Here is a 25349-nt window from a genome sequence, read left to right on the forward strand (position 1 = left end):
AAATATTTATATTAATATTGTACATAAATATTTAACTATATTAATATGCTACATATATACGTATTTATATTAATATTATATATATATATGTATAATATTTTTATTATTTTTTTAAATAAATTTACTAATATATAATAGGAACCAATCTTCAACGATATAATCCAGGCGATTCAAGTTGGTATAACTAAACTAGAGAAATATTTTCCAAAGAAATTGAAAAAAGACGATTTGGAAAAATATAAACCATATATTCTAGCTTTATTCCTAGACCCTAGATATAAATTATCCCATTTCGAAAACGGTTTCGAAGGCTAAGAACCAGGCCTACTATATCATTACCCTAATATTCTTAGCGATGTATTAGAATTAATTAAAAAAGAATATAAATCGTAAGGCTTTTTAATATTAATATATATATAATAAATACTAATAATGTATATAGTACTACGCTACCTAATAGTCGCCTTCGAAACGAAGAGATTACAATAACAGAAGACGAAAATCGAAAATTAAGAATAAGAAGAATAAATTCTTTATTAAACCTAAAACGCAGAATAATATTAACGAAGTTGACCAATATTTACAAGAAGGTCGGCCAGAATCACTGGAAGTAAGTAAACCGTTATATATTTATGAATTAATATATTTATTATATAATAATGATAATAATAATAATAATAATAATAATGATAATAATAATAATAATAATAATAATAATAATAATAATAATAATAATAATAATAATAATAATAATAATAATAATAATAATAATAATAATAATAATAAGGGTTATAAACTTTTAAACCTTTTAAAGGCTTCCAAGGCTTCCAAGGCTTCCAAATCCAACCTTCCAAGGTTTGAAGACCTTTTTCGTCATCTAATTTAAAAGGGTGGCGAAATCGTACGTTTTTGAAACTCAGCGCTTAAAATTTCATCACTTGACCATTTAATGTAACCTTATTTACCATCCGTTATCTTAATCCTACCTTCCTTTTCTAACTAAGATTTTCATACCTTTTCAACGAATAAAACGTTTAAAATAGAAAAAACGGATAATTCTTTAAGAAATTAATATAACGAGGTATTCTTTTAATGAAAAATCTAGTCTATATATACAGCTTTCCCCCTTCGAATTCCTTTTCCTTTTTTTCTTCCAAATCATCAACACCCTTCTTCACTACCTTACCTTCTTCTATTCTATTTTTTACCCTCAACCTTCTTCCTACCTTCCACAATAGATCCGTTGGAAGCCCTCCTTCAAGGAGGTGGCCAACTTTTGTCTACCTCTATTATTTCGGTTCGTTTACCCCCTTTTTTTATTTTTTTCCTTATTTTTCTTTTTTTTAATAATTTAAATTTAGGACGATGCCTTCCTTTCCCTTCCTACAATGGAAGATTTCGAACAACCTAATCCGAATTTCCTTAACCCCCAATTCGTCTTCGAAGTAAATAAATCTTTTTTGTCTTTTTTATTCTTCTTTTTTCCTTTTTTTTTTACTAATTCTTTTAGCCTCTTCCAACCTTCGAAACCGTTTTCGAACCTTCTCTTTCTAACGGTTGTTCTAATAACCAATTCGTACAACCGGTATTTACCCCCCCCCCCCCCCCCCCCCCCCCTCCCTCTTCCTCCTACCTTTTTATTTCCTTTTTTTTATTAATTTATTTTCTTTTTTAGTCTTCAACGGTTATTCAACCTTCAATTGAATTTTCCCAGCCTCTCCAACCCTCTAAACCTTCCGAGGCTTCTGAACCTTCCAAAGCCATTGAACCGAACCACCCAACTATTGTCTTACAAATTCCTAGGTTTTCTATTAAAATAATTGAAAATAATTTTATTTCTATCCTTCCTTCAAAGGAAGGAAATTCTTCAAAGGTTAGTAAGAATCCTTCTTTCTTTCCTTTTTATTTATATATTAATTTCTTTTAGCCTTTCTCTACTCGTAGAATTTCTAACCCTATTACCCAAATAAACTTTTTTACCCTTTTTCCTTTTTTATCCTTTTTTTTTTCTTTTACTAATTTTCTTTTAGGCTTCTTCATCGAAGAAAACTATCCCCCCCCCCCCCCCCTCTTTCTAACCGTCTTTCTCTTTTTCGTTCGCCTTCTTCCGACCTTCTTTCTAATACCCCCTCCCTCCTTCTAACCGTCCTTCTCGTTCTTCTATTCCTTCTTCCCTTCCTTCTACTCTTCCTAAGAAAAGGGGTAGGCCTTTTGGTGCTAAGACTAAGAATAGGGTTGTAAAGAATCGTAAAAGCCGTAAATAATTTCTTTTTTCTTTTCTTTCCTTCCTTTTTTCCTTTTTTCCTTCTTTCTTTTCTTTTTTTCTTATTTCCTTCTTTCTTTCTTTACTCAATCAATATAGTCTAGTAGTTAGTTTATTCAATTGGGTTTAAATAATGTGCTTGTGTAAATAGTAAAAATAAGAAAGAAATTCGATTCTAATACTCCTAGTTTTAAAAACCGTGATTTTATTTATTTCTATTATTATTTTTCGTTTTATTTTTATTAAATATTATTAAAAATCTATATTATATAAAATATTTACTAAAAAATATACATATTTTTATTATATATATCTTTTATATAATATTATTTACATTATTAATGATAAAAGAAAGGGAATATAATTATAAAATATAAAAGATTCAAAGAGTAAAAGATATATTCATAAAATTAATATTCATATATTTATTTATTTTATTTTATATAATAATTTATTAAGTAGAATAGTATTTCTATATTTATAATCCTATATTTTTATATTTTATATATAAATTAACTTCCTATTAATAATATTAAACTAGTATTTAAAATAAAGTCGTACTAAAAATACTAAAATTGTACTAAAATACTAAAATTGTACTAAAAGTACTAAAATCGTACTAAAAATACTAAGAATACTAAAATATTAAAATACTAAAATCGTACTAAAAATACTAAAATCGTACTAAAAGTACTAAAATTGTACTAAAATACTAAAATGGTACTAAAAGTACTAAGAATACTAAGAATACTAAAATTACTAAGAATACTAAGATTGTACTAAAAGTACTAAGAATACTAAAATACTAAAATACTAAAATAGTCTTAGAATACTAAAAATATATTAAAATACTAAAATAATTAAATACTACTAAAGGTAATAGATATATATATTTTATAATACTATTCTTTAATATTTATAATAAATAAAATAAAATATTTCTTGAATGTTTATAATAAATAAAATAAAATACTTTTAAATTAGAAAATAAAAATAAATAATAATTAAATCCTTCCTTCCCTTCTATATTCTTCTAATCTTCCTCGTTTAAATTATCCAAATTAATATCTTCTTCTTCTTCTTCGTCTTCTTCTTCCTCTTCTTCTTCTTCCTCTTCACTACTACTGGAAATTTCACTCGGGGTTTTTTTATTTTTTCTTCCTTTTTCCCGCTCCCTTTTTTCCCTCATAGTAATAAGTGTAATATTATTATCCTTATTATTATTATTATCATCGTTATTATCATCATTATCACTACTATCATTATTACTACTATTACTAGAATCGTCCTCTTTTCCTTTCCTTTCTTTCTTTTCTTTATTATCTTCGAAAAAATCGCTAATATTATTAAATAAATATTCATTTATTTCCTCAATACCAGTAATTCTCCAGCTTTTTAAAAGCATTATTTGCTTCATTAATTCTGGATCAATTTTCGTACGGCTTTTAGTTATAATTAATTGACTAAAACTAAATTCACGTTGAATACTAGCACTAGTAGCTAGAATTCCCAAATATTCTCTAGCCATTATAGCTAGAGTAGGCCATTTAAAGGCCACAGTCTTCCAATAATCTAATGGATTAATATTCTATAAAATAATTAATTAGTAAAATATTATAAATATATCATTATTATTATTATTATTATTATTATTATTATTATTATTATTATTATTATTATTATTATTATTATTATTATTATTATTATTATTATTATTATTATTATTATTATTATTATTATTATTATTATTATTATTATTATTATTATTATTATTATTATATTATTATTATTATTATTATCTTTACTATTTTTTATCTTCTTATAAACTCTATACTAAAATAATCTTTAATTATACGATATTGATACTTATTTATTAAATTTATTCCTAATTTAAATTATTTATTATACTCTTTTTTATCTTTAGTACTTTTAGTACCACTCTAGTATTTTTAGTATTCCTAGTATTTCTAGTACAACTCTAGTATTTCTAGTATTTTTAGTACTAAACGTACTAATTTGTACTAAAAATACTAAATCGTACTAGACCTAGTACGAATTAGTACAAATTAGTACAACTCTAGTACTAATTAGTATTTATAAGTTATAATTCATTATAACTTCTAATTATATATTATAGTAGTTAAAATCGTACTTTTCAAATCTACTATTGGAATTCTAAAATTATTTTTCTATAATTATTTATTATATATTTAATACCCTTCCAGATTTAAAAATATATATTAAATTAAAAAAATCAATTCTTAGTAACAATAGCGTTTTTATACACAAATATTATTATATAAATTATACAGTATTGGAAAAGTTACAAAATATCAATTTTCAAAAATTAGTATTTTTAGTATACTAAGTCTAGTACTAGTACTAGTCTAGTCTAGTACGGAGGCCGTACTAATACTAATACTAAATACTAATACTAGAGTCGTACTAATTAGTACGGTACTAATTCCCAACTCTGGGTCGATATCTGGAACCTTGCTTCTTCTGGGCCAAATCGACAACCTGCCAAAGTCTTAGCATTTCATCTTTCTTAGCTGTCAACATTCAATTCCGTTCTAAAGGAAAGAGTCGGCCATTCTTCGTTGAGTCTCGTTCATCTAGAGGTGCTTTGTTAGCGAAACTTCAACCTCAGCGTTATGATGTTATCTCCTCGATGTCTTCCTCGCCGAACCTTTCATCGCAACCTTACCGTCCATATCATGGTGTTCCTCCGTCGATATCGCCACAGAGACCCCCTTTCCTTTGTGTAACACCACCATCCCATTCCCATCTCTCAACCTCTCACCCTATCGTTTCTCACCACCCAACCTCCGCATTCTCACTGGTCTCCTCGCATTCAACCGCCAATATCGCACTTAGTGCTTACCCAAGCCCGCCAAGAGTCCGCAAATCCTCAAAGCTGTCGTCCCTGCCAATTGTCTGCCTGGCGAACCTGCTGCTTTAGGGCTTACTCCCCCAACCGACTTGCCTAGAGATCTACAGCTTACTGCGAGCTGATTGGTCAGTTGGCTGGACTCAGCTCCGTCAAAACCTCCGTTGACATCGCCAACTTTGGGGGCCCCTCGGCCGCTTTGGTGCCAATACAAACCAGAAAAGGAAGCCTTTTTGTCGAGGAGCTTGGATATAATCCAGGGGTCGAAAACGACCCCCTGATTGTTGTTGATGATAAGGCTTGATACCCTGGTCATATCGAACCATGTGCCCTTTTTTTAGTTCGCCGGCGGATGACATGAACAAAAGCCGACAAGGATGTTTCAACCTTCCTCACTTCCAGTCTTCCACTGGCTCTCAACTCTTTTTTCCCTGAACTTTCTCCTGCGTTCATCCTTGGTGACCTTTGTCGTGAACCGTTCCACGGTCAATTCACATTCAATGTTGCTTGTGAACCTATAAGCTGCGTCCAACGTCACCACAATGTTTCCGTCAACGCTCCTCCCGCTGCCGCAGACCTTGACACTTCTATGTCTTGCTTCGCTGCAATGGCCCCTTCCCGTCAATGGGCAAAACACCGATACGCCTTCTGATTCGAACTTCATTCGGCGCGGTTATGAGCGCGGTAAGTCTTATCCCGCTTCCTCCACCTCCCGTCGCCATTCCTTTCTTCCCATCTCACATCTAACGTACCTCTTTTACAACAGCAACCGTCATCGGCTCTCACCTCTACCTCTCCGGCGGTGAGATCTCTCAATACGGAACCGGCGAACGCACCCTCCCGCCAGACGACCACCCCTCCACCGGCATCTCCTCAACCTTATCAATTGACCTCTCCACCTCCTGGTCCGACCGCACCGCCCCCTTCCAATCCCATTCCTTTCAGGATGGCAACCGACCTCCCGTTGTGAACAACCACGCTCTCTGGCCCTGGAAGTCTTCGGACGGGAAAGATGAAGGGTTCTACATCTACGGCGGCCAAGTGTCGTGGAACGAAACGGTGAAGGATGTGAGGAAGGATCGCGGAATTTGGAAGTTTACTTCCAACGGGCAGGGTGGGGGAGCGTGGACGCTTGAACAGGCTAGTAATTCGGAGGTTTTTAAGGGGTTGAATGTGGTGGCGAGTATGGCGTATGCGGCGGGAGGTGGGAGGGGGTGGTCGGTTGGGGGGATAATGACGGGTGGCACCGATCCGGATGCGAATATAACGTCAGGGGGAGTGAGGATTCCGGGAATGGTGGAGTATGAGTTTGAGACGCAAAAGTGGACGAATCATAGCGAGGTCGGATTCCTCAAGAAGGATGAGGCGTTGGAGGGGGGAAGGGCGCACTTCGTTGATGGACTTGGGGAAGACGGTAAAAACGGAGTGGTCATGGTATTGGGAGGGGGAGTCTTCGCCCTGCCCGTGACGCGAAAGGGCGACTCGCGAGGGATCATCCGCCCGGATCTCCTCCTCGACTTCAACAACGTGACCTTCTTTGACGCAGATGAAGAAGTGGTACTCGCAGACAGCGTCAGGGACACCGCCGACAGGGAGAATGGGTCATTGTGTCGCTGGTGTTCAAAGCCAAGCCGGTACCTACGAGATGTTCGTTTCCCCCTTTTGCAATCCTTATCTGGATTCAGTGCTGACATCTAACAGCTTCGTGTACGGCGGCGTTGACGCCGGGTTTACCGAGTCCTACGATGACCTATACGTCCTTTCGCTTCCCGGATTCGTCTGGTTCCGCGCCGACGATCGTTCAAACGGCGTTCATTCTCACGGGACTTGCGCTGTGGTAGGCAAACGTTAACTGTTGGTGATAGGTGGCCACAACGAGAAGGATGGATGGCCGGGAATCTGGCAGACTAAGGATCCGTTACCGCTGGGACTGGGCATCTTTGACATGACTGCCATGGCTTGGAAGAGCAATGGAAGCTATGATGCGGAGGCAGCGGAGTACAGACCGGCCGAAGTGATTGAGAAGTGGTACAAAGATGGGTAAGTGATCTTTCGTCTGGTGTGTGAGTGCCATGTTGACCATATTAGTGGTTTGGACAAGGTCCAGTGGGACTCGGACGATGTGAAGAAGATGTTTCAGGCGACGCCTGTGAACTTTGCGAATGAGTCGAGTTCATCAGACAAACCATCATCTGGCGGCGGCAGTGGCTCCTCAGACAGCAATACCGATGAAGGCAAGGGCGAGTCCAAGTCTAACACCGGAGCTCGCGCGGGGGGTATCGTAGGGGGTTGCATGGTCGTGCTAGGCGTCTTCGGCGGTTGGTCATTTTGGAAAAAGAGGAACAAGAACAAGAACTCAGCGGCAGCATCACCATCCGTCGAAGCCCCCGTCCAAGGACAACAGCCACCACCACCAAGCTCATATGAACCCCATGAGCAGAAGAAAGAGCTCCCCACTCATTCCCCAGCAGTAGAAGTCTACGTCCCGCCGACTGAGCTCCCAGGTAATGCTTATCGGTGGGAACTTCACTCGGATGTGAAACCAAACGAGTTGCATGGGGATGCAGCACCGCAAGCACAAGAGCTTCCAGGGGATGGAAGGCCACCAGAGTTGAGCGCATAGAGTTGATAGAAGCAGACGTCGAGTTCGGGGTGTACATCCGAACGATCGAAGAATGATATCCGCTTTCCGAATTCCGATCCTGGACGAGTGCGCGGGAATCCCCGCATCCCGCAATGCCGCATCTTGGCAGCGTCGTCGATCGTGCAGTGCGTGCGTGTGACAGCTCCGGCTAAATTGCCCCGCGGGGCCGCGTTTTACCCGGACATCTTCCATCCTTCCACGCCACCCACCTTGAGGTCTTGGAGAGGTGACAACAACCGATGAGCATGACAAATATGACCGTATAAGAAGACGCTCGTCCCCCCTTCTTCAAGCTTCCGAGAGCTCTTAAAAGTTGCAGCGTCAACTGTCAGCAGCAAAATCGCCCACCATGGCCCTCGTCAAAAACCCCATCCTCCCCGGCTTCAACCCCGACCCCTCCATCCTCCGCGTCGGGCAGGATTACTACATTGCCACCTCAACCTTTGAATGGTACCCGGGCGTACAAATCCACCACTCGACGGATCTTGCCAACTGGACGCTCCTCACGCGCCCGCTCAGCCGCAAGTCCCAACTTGACATGCGTGGCGACCCGGACTCGTGCGGTGTCTGGGCCCCCTGCCTCTCACACGACGGCGACAAGTTTTGGCTTGTGTACACGGACGTTAAGAGGAAGGATGGCAGCTTCAAGGACGCACACAACTATATCGTTTGGGCGGATAAGATTGATGGGGAGTGGTCCGATCCGGTGTACGTGAATAGCTCTGGTTTCGACCCCAGTCTTTTCCATGACCCGGATAGCGGCAAGAAGTACTTTGTGAACATGCTCTGGGATCACAGGCGGAGGCCGCTGCTGTTTGCGGGTATTGCGGTGCAGGAGTGGGATGCTGAGACGAAGAAACTAGTCGGGGAGAGGAAGAACGTCTACCAGGGCACGGAGCTCGCACTGGCGGAGGCGCCTCACGTGTATAAGCGGAATGGGTGGTATTACCTGCTGATTGCGGAGGGCGGGACGGGGTATGAGCATGCTTGTACGCTGGCGAGGAGCAAGGATATCTGGGGACCGTATGAGACGCATCCGGAGAAGTACGTGTTGACGAGTAAGGACCATCCGAGAGCCGCGCTGCAGAGGGCGGGACATGGCGATATTGTGGAGACGGAGGATGGGAGGACGTACTTGGTTCATTTGACGGGACGGCCGACGACGCAGCTGAGGAGGTGTGTGTTGGGACGTGAGACGGCAATTCAGGAGTGTTATTGGAAGGACGATTGGCTGTATGTCAAGAATGGACCGGTGCCGAGTCTCTGGGTGGACTTGCTGGGGGAGAGGGATGAGAGCAAGTACTGGGAGGAAAAGAGGTATACCTTTGAGGATGGGTTGCATAAGGACTTCCAGTGGTTGAGAACGCCGGAGACGGAGCGCATCTTCAACGTCAAGGATGGCAAGTTGATGTTGATCGGTCGGGAAGCCATTGGCAGTTGGTTCGAGCAGGCGTTGGTGGCCAGGAGACAGGAGCACTTCAGCTACGATGCCGAGACTGTCATGGACTTTTCTCCGACCGACGAGAGGCAGTTCGCTGGTTTGACTGCGTACTACTGCCGGTACAACTTCTTCTACCTGACGGTCACCGCTCACTTTGATGGCCAGCGAGAGTTGCTGATCATGTCATCTGAAGCGTCATGGCCGATTGGAAACCTCAACACCCCGTACGTTCCGTACGTCCAAATCCCGAACGAGGGCAAGGTGAAGCTTGCTTTGACGATCAGGGGTAACCAGCTGCAGTTCTATTATGCGGTGTTGGGCAGTGGTGATGAGGAGCTGAAGAAGATCGGACCGGTGTTTGATGCCAGCATTGTTTCGGATGAGTGTGGCGGACATCAGCAGCATGGCAGCTTTACGGGTGCCTTTGTCGGTGTGGCTGCCTCAGACCTGAACGGGCTGGCGGCGGAGGCCAAGTTCGACTACTTTGTGTACAAGCCGGTGAAGAACCAGCAGGATGCCTATGATAGGGACAACGAATAATTCATAGGGGTGCGAAGAGTTAGCCTTATAGATGTTAATCTCCAGGACAATGATTGTTCGGGTAGAAAACTGCGTCCTGTTGAGTCCGATGTTGTTTCGTTTTGTTGTACCGAAGCGGAGGTCCTGGCATCCTCCTTGAGCGTGACCGCCCCGTCCTCCATGCCTTTTGTTGCTGGCCACTGGACGCACCCTACCACGCCGGCTCAACAAAGCCCAGTGCGATCAAGGCCTGCCCCCCATAGTAAAGCACCCAAACGGCTCTCTGCATCAAGCCCCTATACCCCGCTGTCCCAGGCACCAAGAACTTGTCCGCCGCAAGGATCGAATCCGACGCCGTGAACATGGTGGCCCCCACAATCACCCTCCCGTTCTCCAGCGTCAGCGCCGTCAGGGCCATGACACAAATGGTAAGCGAGTACACCAACACCGGCACTCTCAGCGCCTTGCCAACCTTGGGCATCAAGGTGGCGATCATGACGGGGACCAGGACCACCAATCCGCCAGCCGTTGCGGTGCGCCATCCTTCCTCCAATAGAGTTTGGAACCCAGCAGATGGCTGCTCCTGCAGAAACAACAAGATGTAAAGGACATGAGCAACCAAGAAGCTCGACAGACCACAAAGGAAGGCCAGGTCGCCATCCCAAGCAAGGAAGGCATCGCCAAGGGAGCCGAGGGCTAGAGCGCCAGTAAGGAACTGGGGGCCGTCGAGAAGGTGGGAGAGGTAGGACAGCAAGGCGGTGGAAGCGGTCTTGACGAGCATGCGCGAGTACGAGGGGGTGGACCGGACTTGGAAGAGGTAGAGGACGGCGGAGGCGAAGGAGACGGCTAGGACAGTTTTGTCCAGAGATGGGTCTGTAGGGGAAGACATGGAGGCGTTTTCTGGAGAACCGGGCTGTTGGTAGGGATTGGGTCTGGATTCCTGTCGTGTGTGGACTTGATGTGTTCGATCTGATAACCCCACGATGGTGATTGTTTACTTTGGGACAGGGGCTCAGGGGGCTGCCAGTTGTTGGTGTTGAGGCGTCGTCGTCGTCGTCGACTGGTTCGAACGGCTGACAGTGCGGGGAATGTTTTTTCTCCTTTTTTTCTCGTCCGAGGTTGACGATTTGTCCCACGTGAAATCCAAAACTTGGGCGAAGGCTTCGGCATGGAGTCCCTGGTCTCGGCTACAAAAGTCAGCAGAGTGGATGAACTTGGCGTGGGGAGGCTGGGGAACTGTGGGATACGTGGGATACGTGGGGGAACACCGGGAGTTGTGGGGAGGGCGACCATGTGCACCCCCACTGAGCAACCACACGCTGTGTTGTGTCGCCATGGTGTTGTGATTTTCCTGTTGTCCTCCATCTCCAGCAATTCTCCCCAGTTTTCCCCGCGAATCGGTTACCAACTTCCCCGCAATCTCCTCGTGTTTTCTATCGGGCCTTCAATTGTCGCGTCGATTTCGAGTTCGCAATGGGCTGGGAACTTGTTTAGACTGCGGGGTACCCCATCATCCCCAGACTCGTTATATGTCAAAGGCTCGATTGCTGATTTGATGTTGTCCAGGAAAGAAATTGTTTCCATTTGCTGTGACGGGAATGCCGCTACTTTGCCTGCCACGAGTCGGTGCATTGTGCCGTGCCGGCAGCGGCAATCAACGGCACTACAGGTGACAGTGCTGTAAGGACGGAACTCCCATTGATTGGACTTGGAGAACTTGGAGACATAAAGTTGGAGTGTACCCCCATCTTGTTGCCAAGTCTTCTAACATCACTCGCCCGTCATGTTTTCCCCGTGACGTCTATGGTTACGACTACAACCCTTCGGTATGTTCGCCCGACGACACCTCCTGTCTAGAACCAGAGCTGACCACCGTTAACCCCAGGCCAAGAGAGACCGGCTTCGCTTGCCATTCGCCTTGATTGGGTCTTTTTCGTGGAGAATCCCCATTTTTCCCCATCTTCAGCGATCCATGTCCATGGTACAACCAGCCTGTTGGCGACCGGCGCTGATCTCGTCCCCAGTTTCCCCAGTCTCCCCAGACCGTTCGTTCCTCTGCCGGTTGGCTAAGCACCAGAACGGAAAAGGCACAGGATTAGCGTACAACGTGGTGGACTTCCCCTTGTCTCGATGGAAACATAAAGAGGAGCCGGTCCCATCTAAGATCACTCCTCATCCCAAGACAGAAAGGTAGCCGGCCTTCTACCTCCAGTTGATCATCACACTACTGCTGGTGTCGGTCTTCTAGCACATCACCTTACCCATTTCGATTCGACCTTTGCCAGTCCAGTCCAGTCAGTCAATTGCAACACCATGGCAGACGCAGTCCTCGCCCACAAGGTTTCGGCCGACCTCAAAGACATGGAAGACGGTCCCCAGGTGACCGAAACCGAGAACCAGCGCGTCACCTTGACACAAGAAGATGTAAGCACCGATGTACCCAAGCACCAGACATCAAGAGGAAACACTGACATACCATGTCCCCATCCAGAACCGTCGCATCCTTCGCAAAACCGATCTCACAATCCTCCCCATCCTCGCCTGGGTCTACTTCCTCCAGATCCTCGACAAGACCGTGCTCGGCTATGGCGCCATCTTCGGCCTACGCGAAGACACCCACCTCAAAGGCAACCAATACAGTCTCATCGGCTCCATCGCCCCCATCGCCCAGCTAGCATGGCAGCCCTTTTCCTCGATCCTGATCATCAAGGTCCCGCACCGCATTCTGATGCCCACTCTCGTTCTCGGCTGGGGCATCGCCCAATCCCTGACGCCTTTGTGCAAGAGCTTCCCTGCCCTGCTGGCTATCAGGTTCTTCTTGGGCCTGTTCGAGGCTGGCTGTTTGCCCCTGTTCTCCGTGATTACGGCGCATTGGTACAGGAGGAGCGAGCAGCCGGTCAGAGTGGCGGCGTGGTACGGCACCAATGGTCTGGCGACCATCTTCGCGGCGGCGCTGTCTTTTGGTTTGGCCAAGATTCACAGCCCCGTGTTGGCGTCCTGGCAGATTATCTTTTTGTTTACGGGGCTGATGACGATTGTTACGGTGCCTTTCATCTACTGGAAGCTGGATAACAACGTCCATTCGGCCAGGTTCTTGACTGCGGAGGAAAAGCAAAAGGCTATCGAGCGACTGAGGGCAAACAACAACGGCACCAGCGATGGCGAGGCGCACAAGTTCAAGTGGTCCCAGGTCGGAGAGGTGTTTTTGGATATCAAGACGTACCTCTTCATCGCCATGTCGCTGGCGAATAACCTCGGCGCACAGGTGGTTAACACCTTTGGTCCACTGATCTTGAGCGGCCTGGGTTTTGATAACCACAAGACTACGCTGCTCAACATCCCCTTCGGCGCGGTCCAGTACGTCGTTATCCTTGGCGTCGCCTGGACCAGTGTGAAGTTGCGGTCGGGCAAGGGTGTTGCCCTCTTGGTTATTCTCCTCCCCATCCTGGCTGGCATCTCTGTGCTATACGTCCTTCCCCGCGATAAGTCGCACACGGCGCCCCTGCTAGTGGGCTACTACTTCCTCGCCTTCATCTTTGGCTGCAACACGCTGGTTATGTCCTGGATTCTCGCCAACACTGCGGGATCGACCAAGAGCAGTGTCATGATGTCGCTGTACAACGCTGCTTCTTCGGCAGGCAACATCATTGGCCCCTTGTTGTTCGACACGGCCGATGCCCCTGCTTACACGCCCGGGCTGAAGGCTACTTTGGGAGTGTACAGCATGATGGCGGCGGTTGTGCTGCTGCAACTGGGTAACTTGGTGTTGCTGAACAAGATGCACGAGAAGAAGCGCGTGGCGAATGGCAAGCCGGCCAAGCTGCATGATGCTTCGATGGATAAGAAGTTCAATGCGGGTGCCGCCCAAGAAGGCGACATTGGAAGCCGGGCTTTCTTGGACTTGACGGATCGTCAGAATGACGAGTTCATTTATGTATATTAGCTTCTCGTGGTGCTTCCCAGTAGAAGTAGCCGAACCGGAATCAATCAGATCTCATCCACTTCAAACTTGACCAGCAATGAACATCCCGTCTCCCTCCCCTTCAAATCCAACATCCTCACAAACCTCCACTGCCCCTTGACGCCCTCCACGTACAACAACCTGACGCTCGCCACGCACAGCACCGGGTTGCTCGAGAAAGAATCATCGCTCTTGATGAACATCCTCAAGAAAACCAACTCATCATCCTCATACTCCCACTCCAACGTCTCATCCCACAACGGATCCGTCACCAGACTCTCCTCCTCCCTTGACCCATGATGTGCCGCCCCCGTCAACCCCCCAATCAGCGCACTAAGTTTATGCTTCCTAAACACATCCGTCTTCTTCTTGGTCTGCTGCATCTCCCCAAACGGCACGCCCGGGTGCAACAGCGTGCACGTCAAATACGGTTTAACCTCCTTATCACTATCCCGTCCACTCGGCACCGGCACATCGCTCGCGCCAGCAACCACCAACCGCAGTCTCTTCCTGCGTCTCGTCCTAGCCACCTGCTCCCTAAACTCCTTTTCGGGTAGTCCCACCATCGCCGAGTTGGAGTTGTTCGACCGCAGCCAAGACGGTTTGAGCACGTACCCGCCCGTGTCAGCGAACATGGCTTCGTTGATTTGCATCGATGCGTCGAACGTCTGCCAGTTTAATGCACACACCTGCGCTCCTAGGCCCCAGAAGGGTAGCGGCTTAAGGTTCTTGGAGGAGATGCGTGTGCCCTTGGGGAAAACGCGCATGAGGTGGCGGGCGTTGTGTTTGGCTATGCTGGCCCCGTTGCCGGAGGATAAGAGCGCGTTGAGACCGGATTCGGACACGTTGATGAGGTGGTGGTGCGGGCCGTCTTTTAACTGTAAAGTGGAAGAGGTGAACCAGCTGTTGTCGGGCGGTTTGACGGATTGGCCGTAGACGCCGAGTTCGGCGAGGGAGGGGATGATGAGTTTGGCTTCGGGGGTGTTTTTGGCTTGTTTGCGGGAGCGCTTTTCCTTCTTTTCGGCTTCGTCTTCGGAGGAGTTGTCGCTGCTGCTGTCGGAGGAGGAACTGGCTTCGTTGACGAGATGATGCTCCACGATGACAACGATCTTGGACCCCAAGTCGCGGAGGGGGACATGCTGGTCTTGCTCGATGTGTGACTCTGTTTCCACGGGTTTGTCCAACAAGTGACTCCCCCAAACCTCCTTCATGATCCGCACCAACGCCTCCTGCCCTCGCGCTCCGCAGTGGTTCTCGAGGGAAATCAACACCGGCGCGCTACCGGCTTCTTCCTCTTCTACCACTTGCAGGATGATCTTGCAGACTTCGCGGAAGGGGATGTGGGAGACTAAGGTGTAGCCGTGCGTGACTTTGGGTTCGTCGAGGTTGTCGGGGTTGTCCCAGACGTCGATTTCGACGCATCTTGAGCCGGCTTGAAGGGTGTGACGGTAGGGGTCGGCGGAGGATTCGCCGAAGAGTTGGTGCGCGCAGAGGTAGGTGTTGTGTGAGGAGGAGACGAAGTATTCCGGTAGGGGGTAGTCCCTGCTCACTACCTCCCGGGGGACGGAAATATGGGGCTTGGAACGTAGGTCCGCGACGGTTTCGCCCGAAGCTAGAATATGGTTCCTGGCGATGAAGGACTGCAAAGCGGGGGAGACGCGGAGCTGGGGGCCTTGCTTGCATGTGGAATGGCCACCGCCGGCGTGGGAGTCGAAGGGAATGATGTGGCCTGCTTCTTCATCGTCGATTGGTTGTGTGCGTCGACGAGAGCCGAGGGTAAGCCTGTTGCGGACGGAAGAGGTGAGGTCGGTGACGGTCTCGGTGACTTGGGGAGGTAGGTTCTCTTTGGCGAATCCGCCGAGGCCGGCGAGGGTGTGTTTTAGTTGGTCCATGTTACCGTTCTCCCTTGTAACGTTGATGGCGGGAAACGTGTGAGGGAAGTGAACGAAGAATGATGGGAAGATTGATGCGGTGAGAACCTTTATGACCCCGCGTGTTTGTCGATGGGATGACGGGATGTTTGTTTGGACCCGCCTAAGATGGGCTGAAATGCGGGACCAACGGCACGGGTGGGGTCAACGGGCTTGCGGCCGCTCGGCGCTAAGAGCCAAGCAGCCGGGAGTGGGTAGCATCGTGCCGGCGAGTCCGTGATCATCATCTTCAGCTTGATCCTTCGAGCATGTGAGACTGTGGGATCTGGTTATGGGGCTGGCTGTGCCGTTTTATCCAGGCAGCCAGCGTCCATTGTCGACGAATGCGTTCTGGGCGCCCAGAGCATCCGTCCGGGAAGTAGGCGTGGAATCACTGGAGTGTTGACAGGAAACAGCGAAATGGACAGGACGAGTGCGTGTGGATGCGTGCTTGATGTCAAGATGGTAATGATGATATTGTCGTGCCTTTTGTCTATCCTTTTCATTGTGTAACAGTTCGATCCAAATCCACACGGAATGTCCGCTGGAAAGGAGCAAAGGAAAGTGGAAGGCCGGGCAGGGCAATGATGAAACATGGGTTGACTTGGGCACCAGTTGACCTTTGGGTACGGACCAAGGACTGTTTCCCGAAAAAGAACGAGCGTCGTTTCGAAAGTTGGCCAACAATCGAGTTTGTTCGGTATTCGCTCCGGTCGATCACGGAGACGGGAACAGCTAGGACACTAAGGATAGTCCCTTTCTTGGCGTCTTTCACAAGCTTGACATATGTTTGATGGTGGTGGTCATCAACATTGAAGGCTTCTTGACTTGTCAAAGCATTGAAACTTCGTATCATGATAAATATCAGTAAGCTTCCATCCACTGTTCGCCGCCATGATCCCCAGATAGAGGAATGGGAAAGATACCTAGCCATGACCCATATAATTGAACCACACCCATGAACGGCCCTGCAATGAAGCCGGCTCTTGCACAAGAAGACGTCCACACGGAACACCCCAACGGATGATCAACAAAATGAAAGCAGTTGGGAAGGAGCAAGGCAGGTCAGGCAGATGAGCGGGCAACATTTTGGTTCCGTCGTCGCCCACCACAAAAAAACCTCTACATTGATTAAAGGTCCGTTGGGCATTTCTTCTCTTTCTTTTCAGTCTTCCACCTTGCCACATCCTTTGATCTCCAGCTTCACCAGTTCATCTTGCCAAACACCGAAAATGAGACGAACCATGGAGAACGCACAGCAACCTTATCACGAAGATATCACCCTGCCCTCACACATTCGTCGAGAGCCGCCGTAACACAATGAACCGTTGATCAATCGAGACGGGCCGAACCCGGGTGTAACCGTCTCCGCCAATCCAACTCTGTGACCTCGAGCGGACAAAGTCACGGATCTGGCCGAGCGAGCAATGTGAAATGTGGATCTCTCACCTTCCCACACCGAGCCGCTTCAGTCCGCCAAGCCCACCATGTTCCGCCCGCCTCCCCGACCCCGCACCGAGTTCCGCGACCGGATAATTCCCGTTCCACTTCCCCGCATCTCACCCCGATCCCGTCATCCTCCCGATTCTCGACTCCCCACTCCGTTCCGAGCTCAGATCCACATTCCGTCTTCCATCCCGGATCCATACACGCCGTTCATTGTTGAAAGAAGGTGGAAATGTCACTCCCCAACGCCCAGCCCATCATAATCTCACCGGAGATCACCATACAGCCCCCGCTCACTCGTCGGGGAACGGGACCCGGATTGATCCTTGCTGTGCCGCCCGCGAAGCACGTCGAGTCTATAAACCGGCTCATTCTCGACCAGAGCCAGAAAACGCTAGATCCCGAGCCGCTAAAGAAATGGGCTGAAGAGGGGTACGCGGTTGTGCAGGTCACTTATGACGACATGGACCTGTCAGTGAACTTTGGGGATTTGGTTGGGAGAGCAATCGCGGAACTTGAGAAGGTCAAGGAGTGCGAGGGGGTGGAGAAGGTTGGTCTTGTTGGTGAGTACCCTCTTTTCGCTCTCAGTCTCGGCTTGATATGTGTACCTTGGTGTTGTGAACTGTGAAGGCACCAAGGGGCGGGTGAACACCGCGATGACATGAGCTGAAGACATTCCACTGTTCAGTGCACGGGGCGGGCAGCTTCGACCGCATCGCCTCCGCCCTCGCCTCCGCCCTCGCCGCCAACCCTCGCATTATGTCCTGCGTCTACTACGGCCCCTTTCACTCCATCTGGGCGAAAGATATCTCAGTCCCCATTCTTGCCCACGTACCCGGCCCCGTCCACCAACGCTCCGAGAGCAACATTAAAATGCTTGGGGAAGATCCCAAAAATTTCAAGGGTCACTACTACCCTAACTTGGAAATACTCGATTACTTCGCCCTCCCTTCGTGCGTAGCGTTCAACCCAAACGCTGCCTCCGTCGCCCACACCCGCTCCCTCACCTTCCTCAAGCCGTTGCTTGGAGGGCCTTACTTCGACCTGGAAGCCATCTGGGACGAGCACACAAAGTACGAGTTCGAGGACCGCAGCGTCGAGAAGACCATGGCCACCATGGTTGACCAGCCCTACGTCAACCACATCCCGACACTAACGGGTGGCATTGGGCGGGAGAACTTGACCAAGTTCTACCGGGACCATTTCATCCACAGTAATGCGGAAGACGCGCAGTTGGAGCTGGTGAGCCGGACAGTGGGCATCGATCGGATTGTTGATGAGTTCCTGTTCAACTTCACTCACGATAGGGTGGTTGATTGGTTGTGAGTATTTATTACCCTGCGTCTCCCCTCCTCTCATGCAACAGCAGGTCTAACGGAAGGCAGAATCCCCGGCATCCCCCCAACCCACCGCAAGGTGAGCATCCCGTTCACGAGCATCGTCAACATCCGTGGCGATAGGTTATACCACGAGCACATTGCCTGGGACCAGGGGACCGTTCTCAGACAGCTGGGACTGTTGCCTGGATACCTACCGTTTCCGTATGCGTTGCCGGATGGACGGCAACCGGGAGAGGGAGGGAAGAGGTTTGAGTATCGGGTCCCGGTGGCCGGGGTGGAGACGGCGAAGAAGTTGGTGGATGAGAATGCGGTTGAGTCAAATGAGATGCTTGGATATGAGGTTCGGGAGGTGCCGGGTGAGTGATCACCGTCGGGTGTTTATGCTTATTTAAAGAATGCCGGATGATACACGGTTGTCATGACGGATAAAACTCCCCCGCAAAGGTTGTTGGTCGTTAAGGTATGTTAGCGCGAGGCACAGAAAGGCTCGGTTATCGGGAAGGATGCCGACGGGATGACGGGATACCTGAAATATATATCGATAAGAACCAACAAGGTTGGTGTCTGTCAGCTTCCAACGGTTCCTGAGGCTGTGAGACCCCGTTCAGTGGACAATGGGCCTCTTGTGAGTGTGTAGCACCGCGGAGGGATGCAGTGTTACCCCATATTATAAGATGGTTATATGGTTTATCGGTTTTGACCATCTGTTGGTTCAGCCTTGCGGTGATAACAACGATATGTACATGGTTCCTTGTTGACTCGTCGTGGTTCGCGGCTCACTGTATGTGTAGTATACTCTGAACGATTGGGGGCGTCGTTAGTTTTATTTCAACGAAATCTGACATGGAAGGTGAAAGAGGACCATGGTTGGATCTGAGTCAGTTCCGCGACTCTCGACGTCGGACCATCCAAGTCGATTCGCAGCAGTTTGCGAGCAGTGGCCGGGAAGCGGCGGCGAGAAAAGGAGGGTGTTCGAAACAGAAGGGCGGGCCAATCAGAGTGCGTCCTTTTCGAGATTACCGAGAAGTCACTGAACAACATCGAACTGCTTTCAACTTGGTGTTGATACGTGAGGTAACCATAACAGAATGATCACAGAAACGAAGAGGAAAATCCCAGACGTGTTTCTGGGGTTCACAAAGTCGTAAAAAAGTGGTGACTGCACTTTTTGCAAAGTCTTGTGTGAATAATGCAGAGATTTACGGTGGTTCATGCAGCTCATGACGGGATAACCTCGTTGTTGTTTGGGGGATTGTATGCACGCTTTGACTCTGGCGGGGAGGGGAAAAGAAGTTCGCAATTTGTTAGCGAGGTACAACAGCACGCATCGATGAAATCAAGAGATGTCACGGGCCAAGTCACGTTTCTTGGTGAAAAGTGGGGCGTGTAGCGGGCGAAATACTGGGGCGCTGGGCCAATGGGGGGCGTCTTTGAAAGTTTGCAAATTGCCTGCGGTTTTGGATCTGCCAGTCCAGTCGTTGCCTCGCTCCGGACTCCGTCGTCACCACCAGTCACCGCGTGCTGAAATCTGCAACCGAAACCCGACTCCCAGTCTCGAAACTTTCAACTTTCGATACCATACCGTGACACCTTTACCGTACGGATCCCCAGTCTTGTGCACCATTTTCGCCCTGAACCCACCGCGAATAATTGTCGCATTTTACACCTTTACACACCCACCAACTCTGACCTCTCTACTTGAGCAAGCCAAGCGCCAGTGCAGACTTCTTACTTTGCAAAGTCCAAGTCAGTCAGTCCAGTCAATTGACCTTTCCACTCTTCCACCACCACATTCCGTCTCCTCGCTTTGCACACACACGCACACACACACACACGCTACGCGCAGTACGTTGTCCACCGTCACCGTCACCATCATCATCATCATCCAAGATGCCTACGCAGCTACCATCGAGCTTTGCCTCTGCGGCCGCCGGCCAAACCACCAGAGGAGACGCCAGATCCGGTGCCCGAGGCGATTCCGTCCGTGGTGCCGGCAGCGGCGAATGGTGAGCATCCAGTTGTCCATGCTATGCAGTACACTATCTACACTTCAGCCTGGATCAGTATCTGTCATCTTGCGTGGAGGGGAAGAGAGAGGGGGAGGGGTATCTTTCTCCATCTCTTCCTTCACGTGGCAGAAGCAGAGACAGATTAAATATCTTCCCTTGCCTTGTCTACTTCTTTCCTCCCTACCCCTCCATTATCCTCCATCCTGATCCAGAGCCCCAAAGAAGCCTCATACGAATTGAACAGCAGCCGCTGACACGTCACCACACCTCCAGGGCTCGTTCTAACGGCACCAGAACCTTTCGCCGCTCATCCACCACCCCCTTCAACAACCAGTCTGCCGCCGCTAGCAACTCGACTGATGCCACACAGAACCCCGCTCTAGACAGCAACAGCATCAACAACACTAGCTCCGCCTCGCAACCCGCTCCGCCCGCGCCCGACCAGCAGCAGCAGAATAATCAGCAGCAGCATAACCCGGGTCCGCTCCGCTACTCCAAGGACGAACTCTACGAGATCTACAAGCATAGTGCCGAAGCAGCCAACAACATCGACATGTCGTCCCTCTTTGCGCCCTCGTGGAATCCCAACCAGACCAACGGCACAGCTTCACGCCTGTGGGGCAAGACCGGCGATTCCCCGCATGTCCCGCAAGATCCCACCGTCTGTTGGGATCCGAACGGTACCGTCAAGCCCATCGGCCTCGAGCCCATGACTGCGGAGGAGCGCGACATGTTTGCCACCGATGTGAACTCGACCTTGAAGCCGCCCCAGCAGCAGAATAAGGAGGGCGTACAGGGTATACAGAACGGCGGACGCAAGACCTCCATCAGTGTCAACACTAGCAACTTCCCCACAGCTTCGCCTGCTTCTGCTTCGAGACCCGCCACCCGACGCCGCGAGACCGCCGACACGAATCCCTTCCCGAGCTCGGCCGTTGCCTCCCCGACCACCGCCGGCCGTTTCCCCCGAGACGATCCCTGGCTCCCTCGCCGGAACACCGATCTGAGGGAGTCCATCACCGACGAGCCCGCCGAAGAGAACCCCCCGACGAGAACGCAGCCTTTCGGTCTCACTAGATCCAATACTGCTGGGTCTAGTGCCTTTGGCAGCTCCGCCTCGCTGTGGGGTCCCGCCGCGACCACCCCCGGCGCGGGCATCGGTGCCTTTGGTAGCTTTGCCTTGAACACCACGTCCACGATCGGGGAAAAGCGTTTCGGCGGCACGGGTGGAAGTCGTCTGGCCCATTTGATCCCCAAAGACTCGAATGAGAATGTGGCTGCCAATAAGGGAAACGAGTCTGCTCCCGGTACTGATACCAACCGTGGTTGGAGACCCCGCCAGCGTACTGATACTGACCCCTTTGGGCCTGACGACAGTCTGACCGGCAGCGCCATCCTCGGCGGGGCTCAGGACAACAGCCCGCCCGCGTCGTCCCTCCAGCGCAGCGGCGTCTTCGACACTCCTGCCAAGGGTAGCAGCGGCGATTTCGGCATGTCGGCTCTCAATCTCGGCAACAACCAGAGCGAGCAGGGAAACGGGCCCGCCAGCCCCTCCGAGACGAACCCGTACCGCAGCCCGCTAGCCGAGCGTGGCGATGAGGGGCATGACGATGCGGAGATCGATCGACTTACCTCCGAACCGCAGTCCAACTTCAGCACCTTGTCTCGTGCTTTTGGGGGTGCTCCTTTTGATGGCAGCGACCGCAGCCAGACTTCGAGCGTTGGTGCCAAGGGCTTCCCGACTGTCAACACTCTCGGAGGCTGGCCTACTGCTCCTTCGGTCGGTACTCCCGATCGCGAGAGGCAGCCCTTCAACAGCGCTTTTGGAACCAGCATCTTCAGCCCTATCGGTGATTTGCAGTCTCCTGGTTTTGGTGGCCTTGGTGGCTTTGGAGTTGGTGGCGGTTCGGGACTTGGCCGTGCTAACAAGCTCAGCTCTTTGTTCCCTCCCGCCATGCAAGCTCAGATGCATGGTGGCCACGAGCAGGAGAACTTGAGTGATTCTGTTCCGGACCTCAGACAGGCTAATCCCCTTGGTGCTATCGGACGTGGTGCTATTGGTACTCAGCCTCGCGATGCCGCTAGCCCCATGAGAGCTGGTAGAGGTGCCTTTGAGGACTTGTTCCCCGGTACCGATGCCATGAAGTCGCCCTTTACCAGCGGCGAGCACCAGCCTGGTCTTACGTCTACGGCGCCCTCTTCGGGTTTCCCTGCTACCACGGCCGGTGCCGCCTTTTCGGCCACCCCGACCGCTGGCGAGCCTAATCAGCAGCAGCAGCAGCGTACCATGGTCATGCCTGATCGCATGCGTTGGGTTTACCTGGATCCTCAGGGACAGATGCAGGGACCCTTCTCTGGCTTGGAGATGAATGATTGGTACAAGGCCAACTTCTTTTCGCCCGACCTCCGTGTCAAGCGTGTCGAGGACCCTGACTTTGAGCCTCTTGGTCAGCTTATCCGGCGTATTGGTAACTCCCGTGAGCCCTTCCTGGTTCCTCAGATGGGCATCCCTCACGGACCCCCGCCTTCTGCCGGTCCTTTCGCCCTCGGCGGTGCTGCTGAGGCCATCCCTCCCCTTCAGGGTGCTTTCCCGTCTTTTGGCAGAACCTTGACCGCTGCTCAGCAGAATGACTTGGAGCGTCGCAAGCAGGAGGAGCAGTTGTATCACGCTAGGCAGCGTGAGTTCCTGCATCATCACCAGAGCTTCGGCCGCCTTCCTCTCCAGCCTGGTATCCCCGGAGCTCTGCACCACCATTCTAGCGCCCACAGCCTGCAGAGCCAGCCCAGCTTTGGCAGCATTACTTCCCCCATTGGTATGCCGCAGCCCCCCATCGGTGCTATTGGCCCCAACTCCGGCTTCTTCGAGGCTCCCGTGAGCCTGGGTCAGGCCCCTGCCCAGCCCGGCCTGGGTCCCGATCTTTTCGCTCCTGACCTGAACTTGGGTGAGCGCCAGTTGCTGGCTAACTTGCAGGCCAATGGTGGTCTCCCTGGTTCCTTTCCTGCCCAGCCCATCGGTGCCCCTATCGGTGACAACTCGTCTCTTCGCAGCAACCTCCCTTCCGTCGATCAGCTCCGTAACGACGAGCAGGGTTTCAACGCTAAGCTCAAGGAGTTTCACGAGCTTCGCGCCCAGCACGATGCTGAGGAGGCCGCCGCCCAGGCCAGCGCTGCCGCCGCCCAGGAAGTCCTCCAGGAGGTGAAGGAGGAGGCTCCCAAGCCCAAGGAGGAACCCAAGGCTGCTCCCGCCCCTGCCCAGGAGACTGTCAAGCCTTCCAAGAAGCAGACTCAGGAGACTAAGGAGGTCCTCGCTGCCAAGGAGGTCGCTCCCCAACCCGAGGTTTCCCTGACCGAGAAGATCAAGAAGACTCAGGCTGAGAACAATGCTGCCAAGCTTGCTCAGCAGGCCGCTGCTTCGGGCCTTCCCATGCCCTTCCCTCCTCCTCCCCAGGCTAACACCCCTCTTGCTGCCCCCACTGCTCAGCGTCCTGCCTCGGGCCTCCCTGCTAGATACGGCGAGCGCTCTGGTTCTGGCACTCCCGACACCACCTCTGATGCTTCCGTTCTCGCCCCTCCCCCTACCGCTCCCTGGGCCGGCACTGAGGCCCAGAAGGGCCCCAGCCTGAAGGAGATTCAGGAGGCCGAGGCCAAGAAGGCTGCCAAGAAGGAAGAGGCCGCCGCTGCCGCTCGTCGTGCTGCTCTTGAGCAGGAGGCTGCCGCTCTCCGTGAGCGCGAGAAGGCTGCTGCTGCCGCCCACATCGGTCTGCCCGCTACCAGCACCTGGGGTACTGGTTCCCCCGTCGCCGCCCCCGCCTCCGGTAGTCCCTGGAAGCAGCCTGCCGCCAAGGTCGCCACCACCACCACCACCGGCTCCAAGAAGACCCTTGCCGAGATTCAACGCGAGGAGGAGCTTCGCAAGCAGAAGGCCAAGGAGGCTGCCATCCAAGCCAGCGTCATCTCTGGTTCCGCCCTCGGTAAGCGTTATGCTGACTTGGCTAGCAAGACTTCCTCGTCCTCTGCTCCCCCCGGCATGATCACTCCCGGCGCTGCTGCTCAGGCTGCTGCTGCTGCTGCCGCTTCTGTCGGTGGCGGTTGGTCTACTGTTGGCGCGGGTGGTAAGGTCAAGATTCCTACTGGCCCGGCTGCTACCAGCCGCCCTGTCAGCACTGCGCCTGCCAATACCCCCGTGGCTCCGGCTGCCAAGGTTGTGGCCAAGGCTGCGCCCGCCGCGCTCAAGGATGCCAAGAACGTGGCTATGGAGGAGTTCAAGAAGTGGTTGCATCGTGAGCTGTCTAGGGGCTTGAACGGTGTTAATGACAGTATGTTCCCCTTTTTTTTCTTTTATCTCGTTTACGATAACTAACAATGCTACCCACAGTCGAAACCTTTGCCTCTACTCTCCTCGAGCTCCCCCTCGACGTGTCCATTCTCTCCGAGTGTGTCTACGGCTTTTCCACCACCATGGATGGCCGCCACTTTGCTGAGGAGTTTGTCCGTCGTCGCAAGCTCGCCGATAAGGGCATTGTCGAGAAGGATTCCAACACGGGTGCTATGTCTTCTAGCAATGGTGGTTGGTCCGAGGTGGCCAAGAAGGGTGGCAACAGCACCCAGAGCCAAGTCAAGGAGGATCCCATGGCGGCGGTGCCCGGATTCAGAGTTGTTCAGGCCAAGAAGGGCAAGGGCAAGAAATAGGTTTCTGCCAACCTTGAGTTGGGAGTGGAGATTTTCAAGAAGGATGATAGTATAGCAGAGTGGCAGAGTGGGAAGATGGTCAAGCGTCAAGCGTTATAGGGTTACTTGCTAGCATGTCAAGGTTAAGTAGTCTACTGTAACGGTATAGGTAGCAGCGATCAGATATATTGAATCTACGCGGCTTTTACTACTGGGCTTCCCTTTCTGATCCATACCGGTGGTGATGATGATTTGCGG

The 25349-nt window shown here is 50.2% G+C and overlaps 7 protein-coding genes across 7 annotated transcripts; 5 read left to right on the forward strand and 2 right to left on the reverse strand.

Annotated features, from left to right (window-relative positions):
- Positions 1-5695: 5695 nt before the first annotated feature.
- On the forward strand, positions 5696-7776 carry B0H65DRAFT_511093 (uncharacterized protein; the record flags this gene model as incomplete). Its single annotated transcript, XM_062828454.1, is given in 6 exon segments — positions 5696-5837; positions 5920-6680; positions 6700-6800; positions 6855-7000; positions 7019-7193; positions 7242-7776. 6 exon segments carry the CDS (start codon positions 5696-5698, stop codon positions 7774-7776), a joined length of 1860 nt encoding a protein of 619 aa, XP_062678058.1.
- Positions 7777-7961: 185 nt separating this feature from the next.
- On the forward strand, positions 7962-9916 carry B0H65DRAFT_280882 (glycosyl hydrolases family 43-domain-containing protein). The gene has a single exon (XM_062822874.1). It carries the CDS (start codon positions 8147-8149, stop codon positions 9776-9778), a length of 1632 nt encoding a protein of 543 aa, XP_062678059.1. The 5' UTR covers positions 7962-8146; the 3' UTR covers positions 9779-9916.
- B0H65DRAFT_280912 (YhhN-like protein) lies at positions 9874-10785 on the reverse strand. Its single transcript, XM_062822877.1, has one exon. It carries the CDS (start codon positions 10644-10646, stop codon positions 9969-9971), a length of 678 nt encoding a protein of 225 aa, XP_062678060.1. The 5' UTR covers positions 10647-10785; the 3' UTR covers positions 9874-9968.
- Positions 10786-11580: 795 nt separating this feature from the next.
- Positions 11581-13700, forward strand: B0H65DRAFT_579405 (major facilitator superfamily domain-containing protein; the record flags this gene model as incomplete). The annotated part of the gene is made up of 2 exons (XM_062830756.1): positions 11581-12181; positions 12249-13700. Exons 1-2 carry the CDS (start codon positions 12071-12073, stop codon positions 13698-13700), a joined length of 1563 nt encoding a protein of 520 aa, XP_062678061.1. The 5' UTR covers positions 11581-12070.
- A 22-nt stretch (positions 13701-13722) lies between these two features.
- Positions 13723-15870, reverse strand: B0H65DRAFT_280887 (PLC-like phosphodiesterase). The gene has a single exon (XM_062822875.1). The coding sequence runs from the start codon at positions 15608-15610 to the stop codon at positions 13745-13747; it is 1866 nt and encodes a 621-aa protein (XP_062678062.1). The 5' UTR covers positions 15611-15870; the 3' UTR covers positions 13723-13744.
- Positions 15871-16934: 1064 nt separating this feature from the next.
- B0H65DRAFT_280889 (uncharacterized protein) lies at positions 16935-19018 on the forward strand. Its single transcript, XM_062822876.1, has 3 exons — positions 16935-17637; positions 17763-18396; positions 18460-19018. The coding sequence occupies exons 1-3, from the start codon at positions 17307-17309 to the stop codon at positions 18776-18778; spliced, it is 1284 nt and encodes a 427-aa protein (XP_062678063.1). The 5' UTR covers positions 16935-17306; the 3' UTR covers positions 18779-19018.
- Positions 19019-19870: 852 nt separating this feature from the next.
- Positions 19871-25302, forward strand: B0H65DRAFT_474504 (uncharacterized protein). The gene is made up of 3 exons (XM_062827246.1): positions 19871-20420; positions 20697-24739; positions 24799-25302. The coding sequence occupies exons 1-3, from the start codon at positions 20305-20307 to the stop codon at positions 25110-25112; spliced, it is 4473 nt and encodes a 1490-aa protein (XP_062678064.1). The 5' UTR covers positions 19871-20304; the 3' UTR covers positions 25113-25302.
- Positions 25303-25349: the final 47 nt, after the last annotated feature.

This window comes from Neurospora tetraspora, assembly GCF_033439725.1.
Source record: "Neurospora tetraspora strain CBS 560.94 chromosome Unknown B0H65scaffold_7, whole genome shotgun sequence".
In the NCBI taxonomy this organism is placed as follows: Eukaryota; Fungi; Ascomycota; class Sordariomycetes; order Sordariales; family Sordariaceae; genus Neurospora; species Neurospora tetraspora.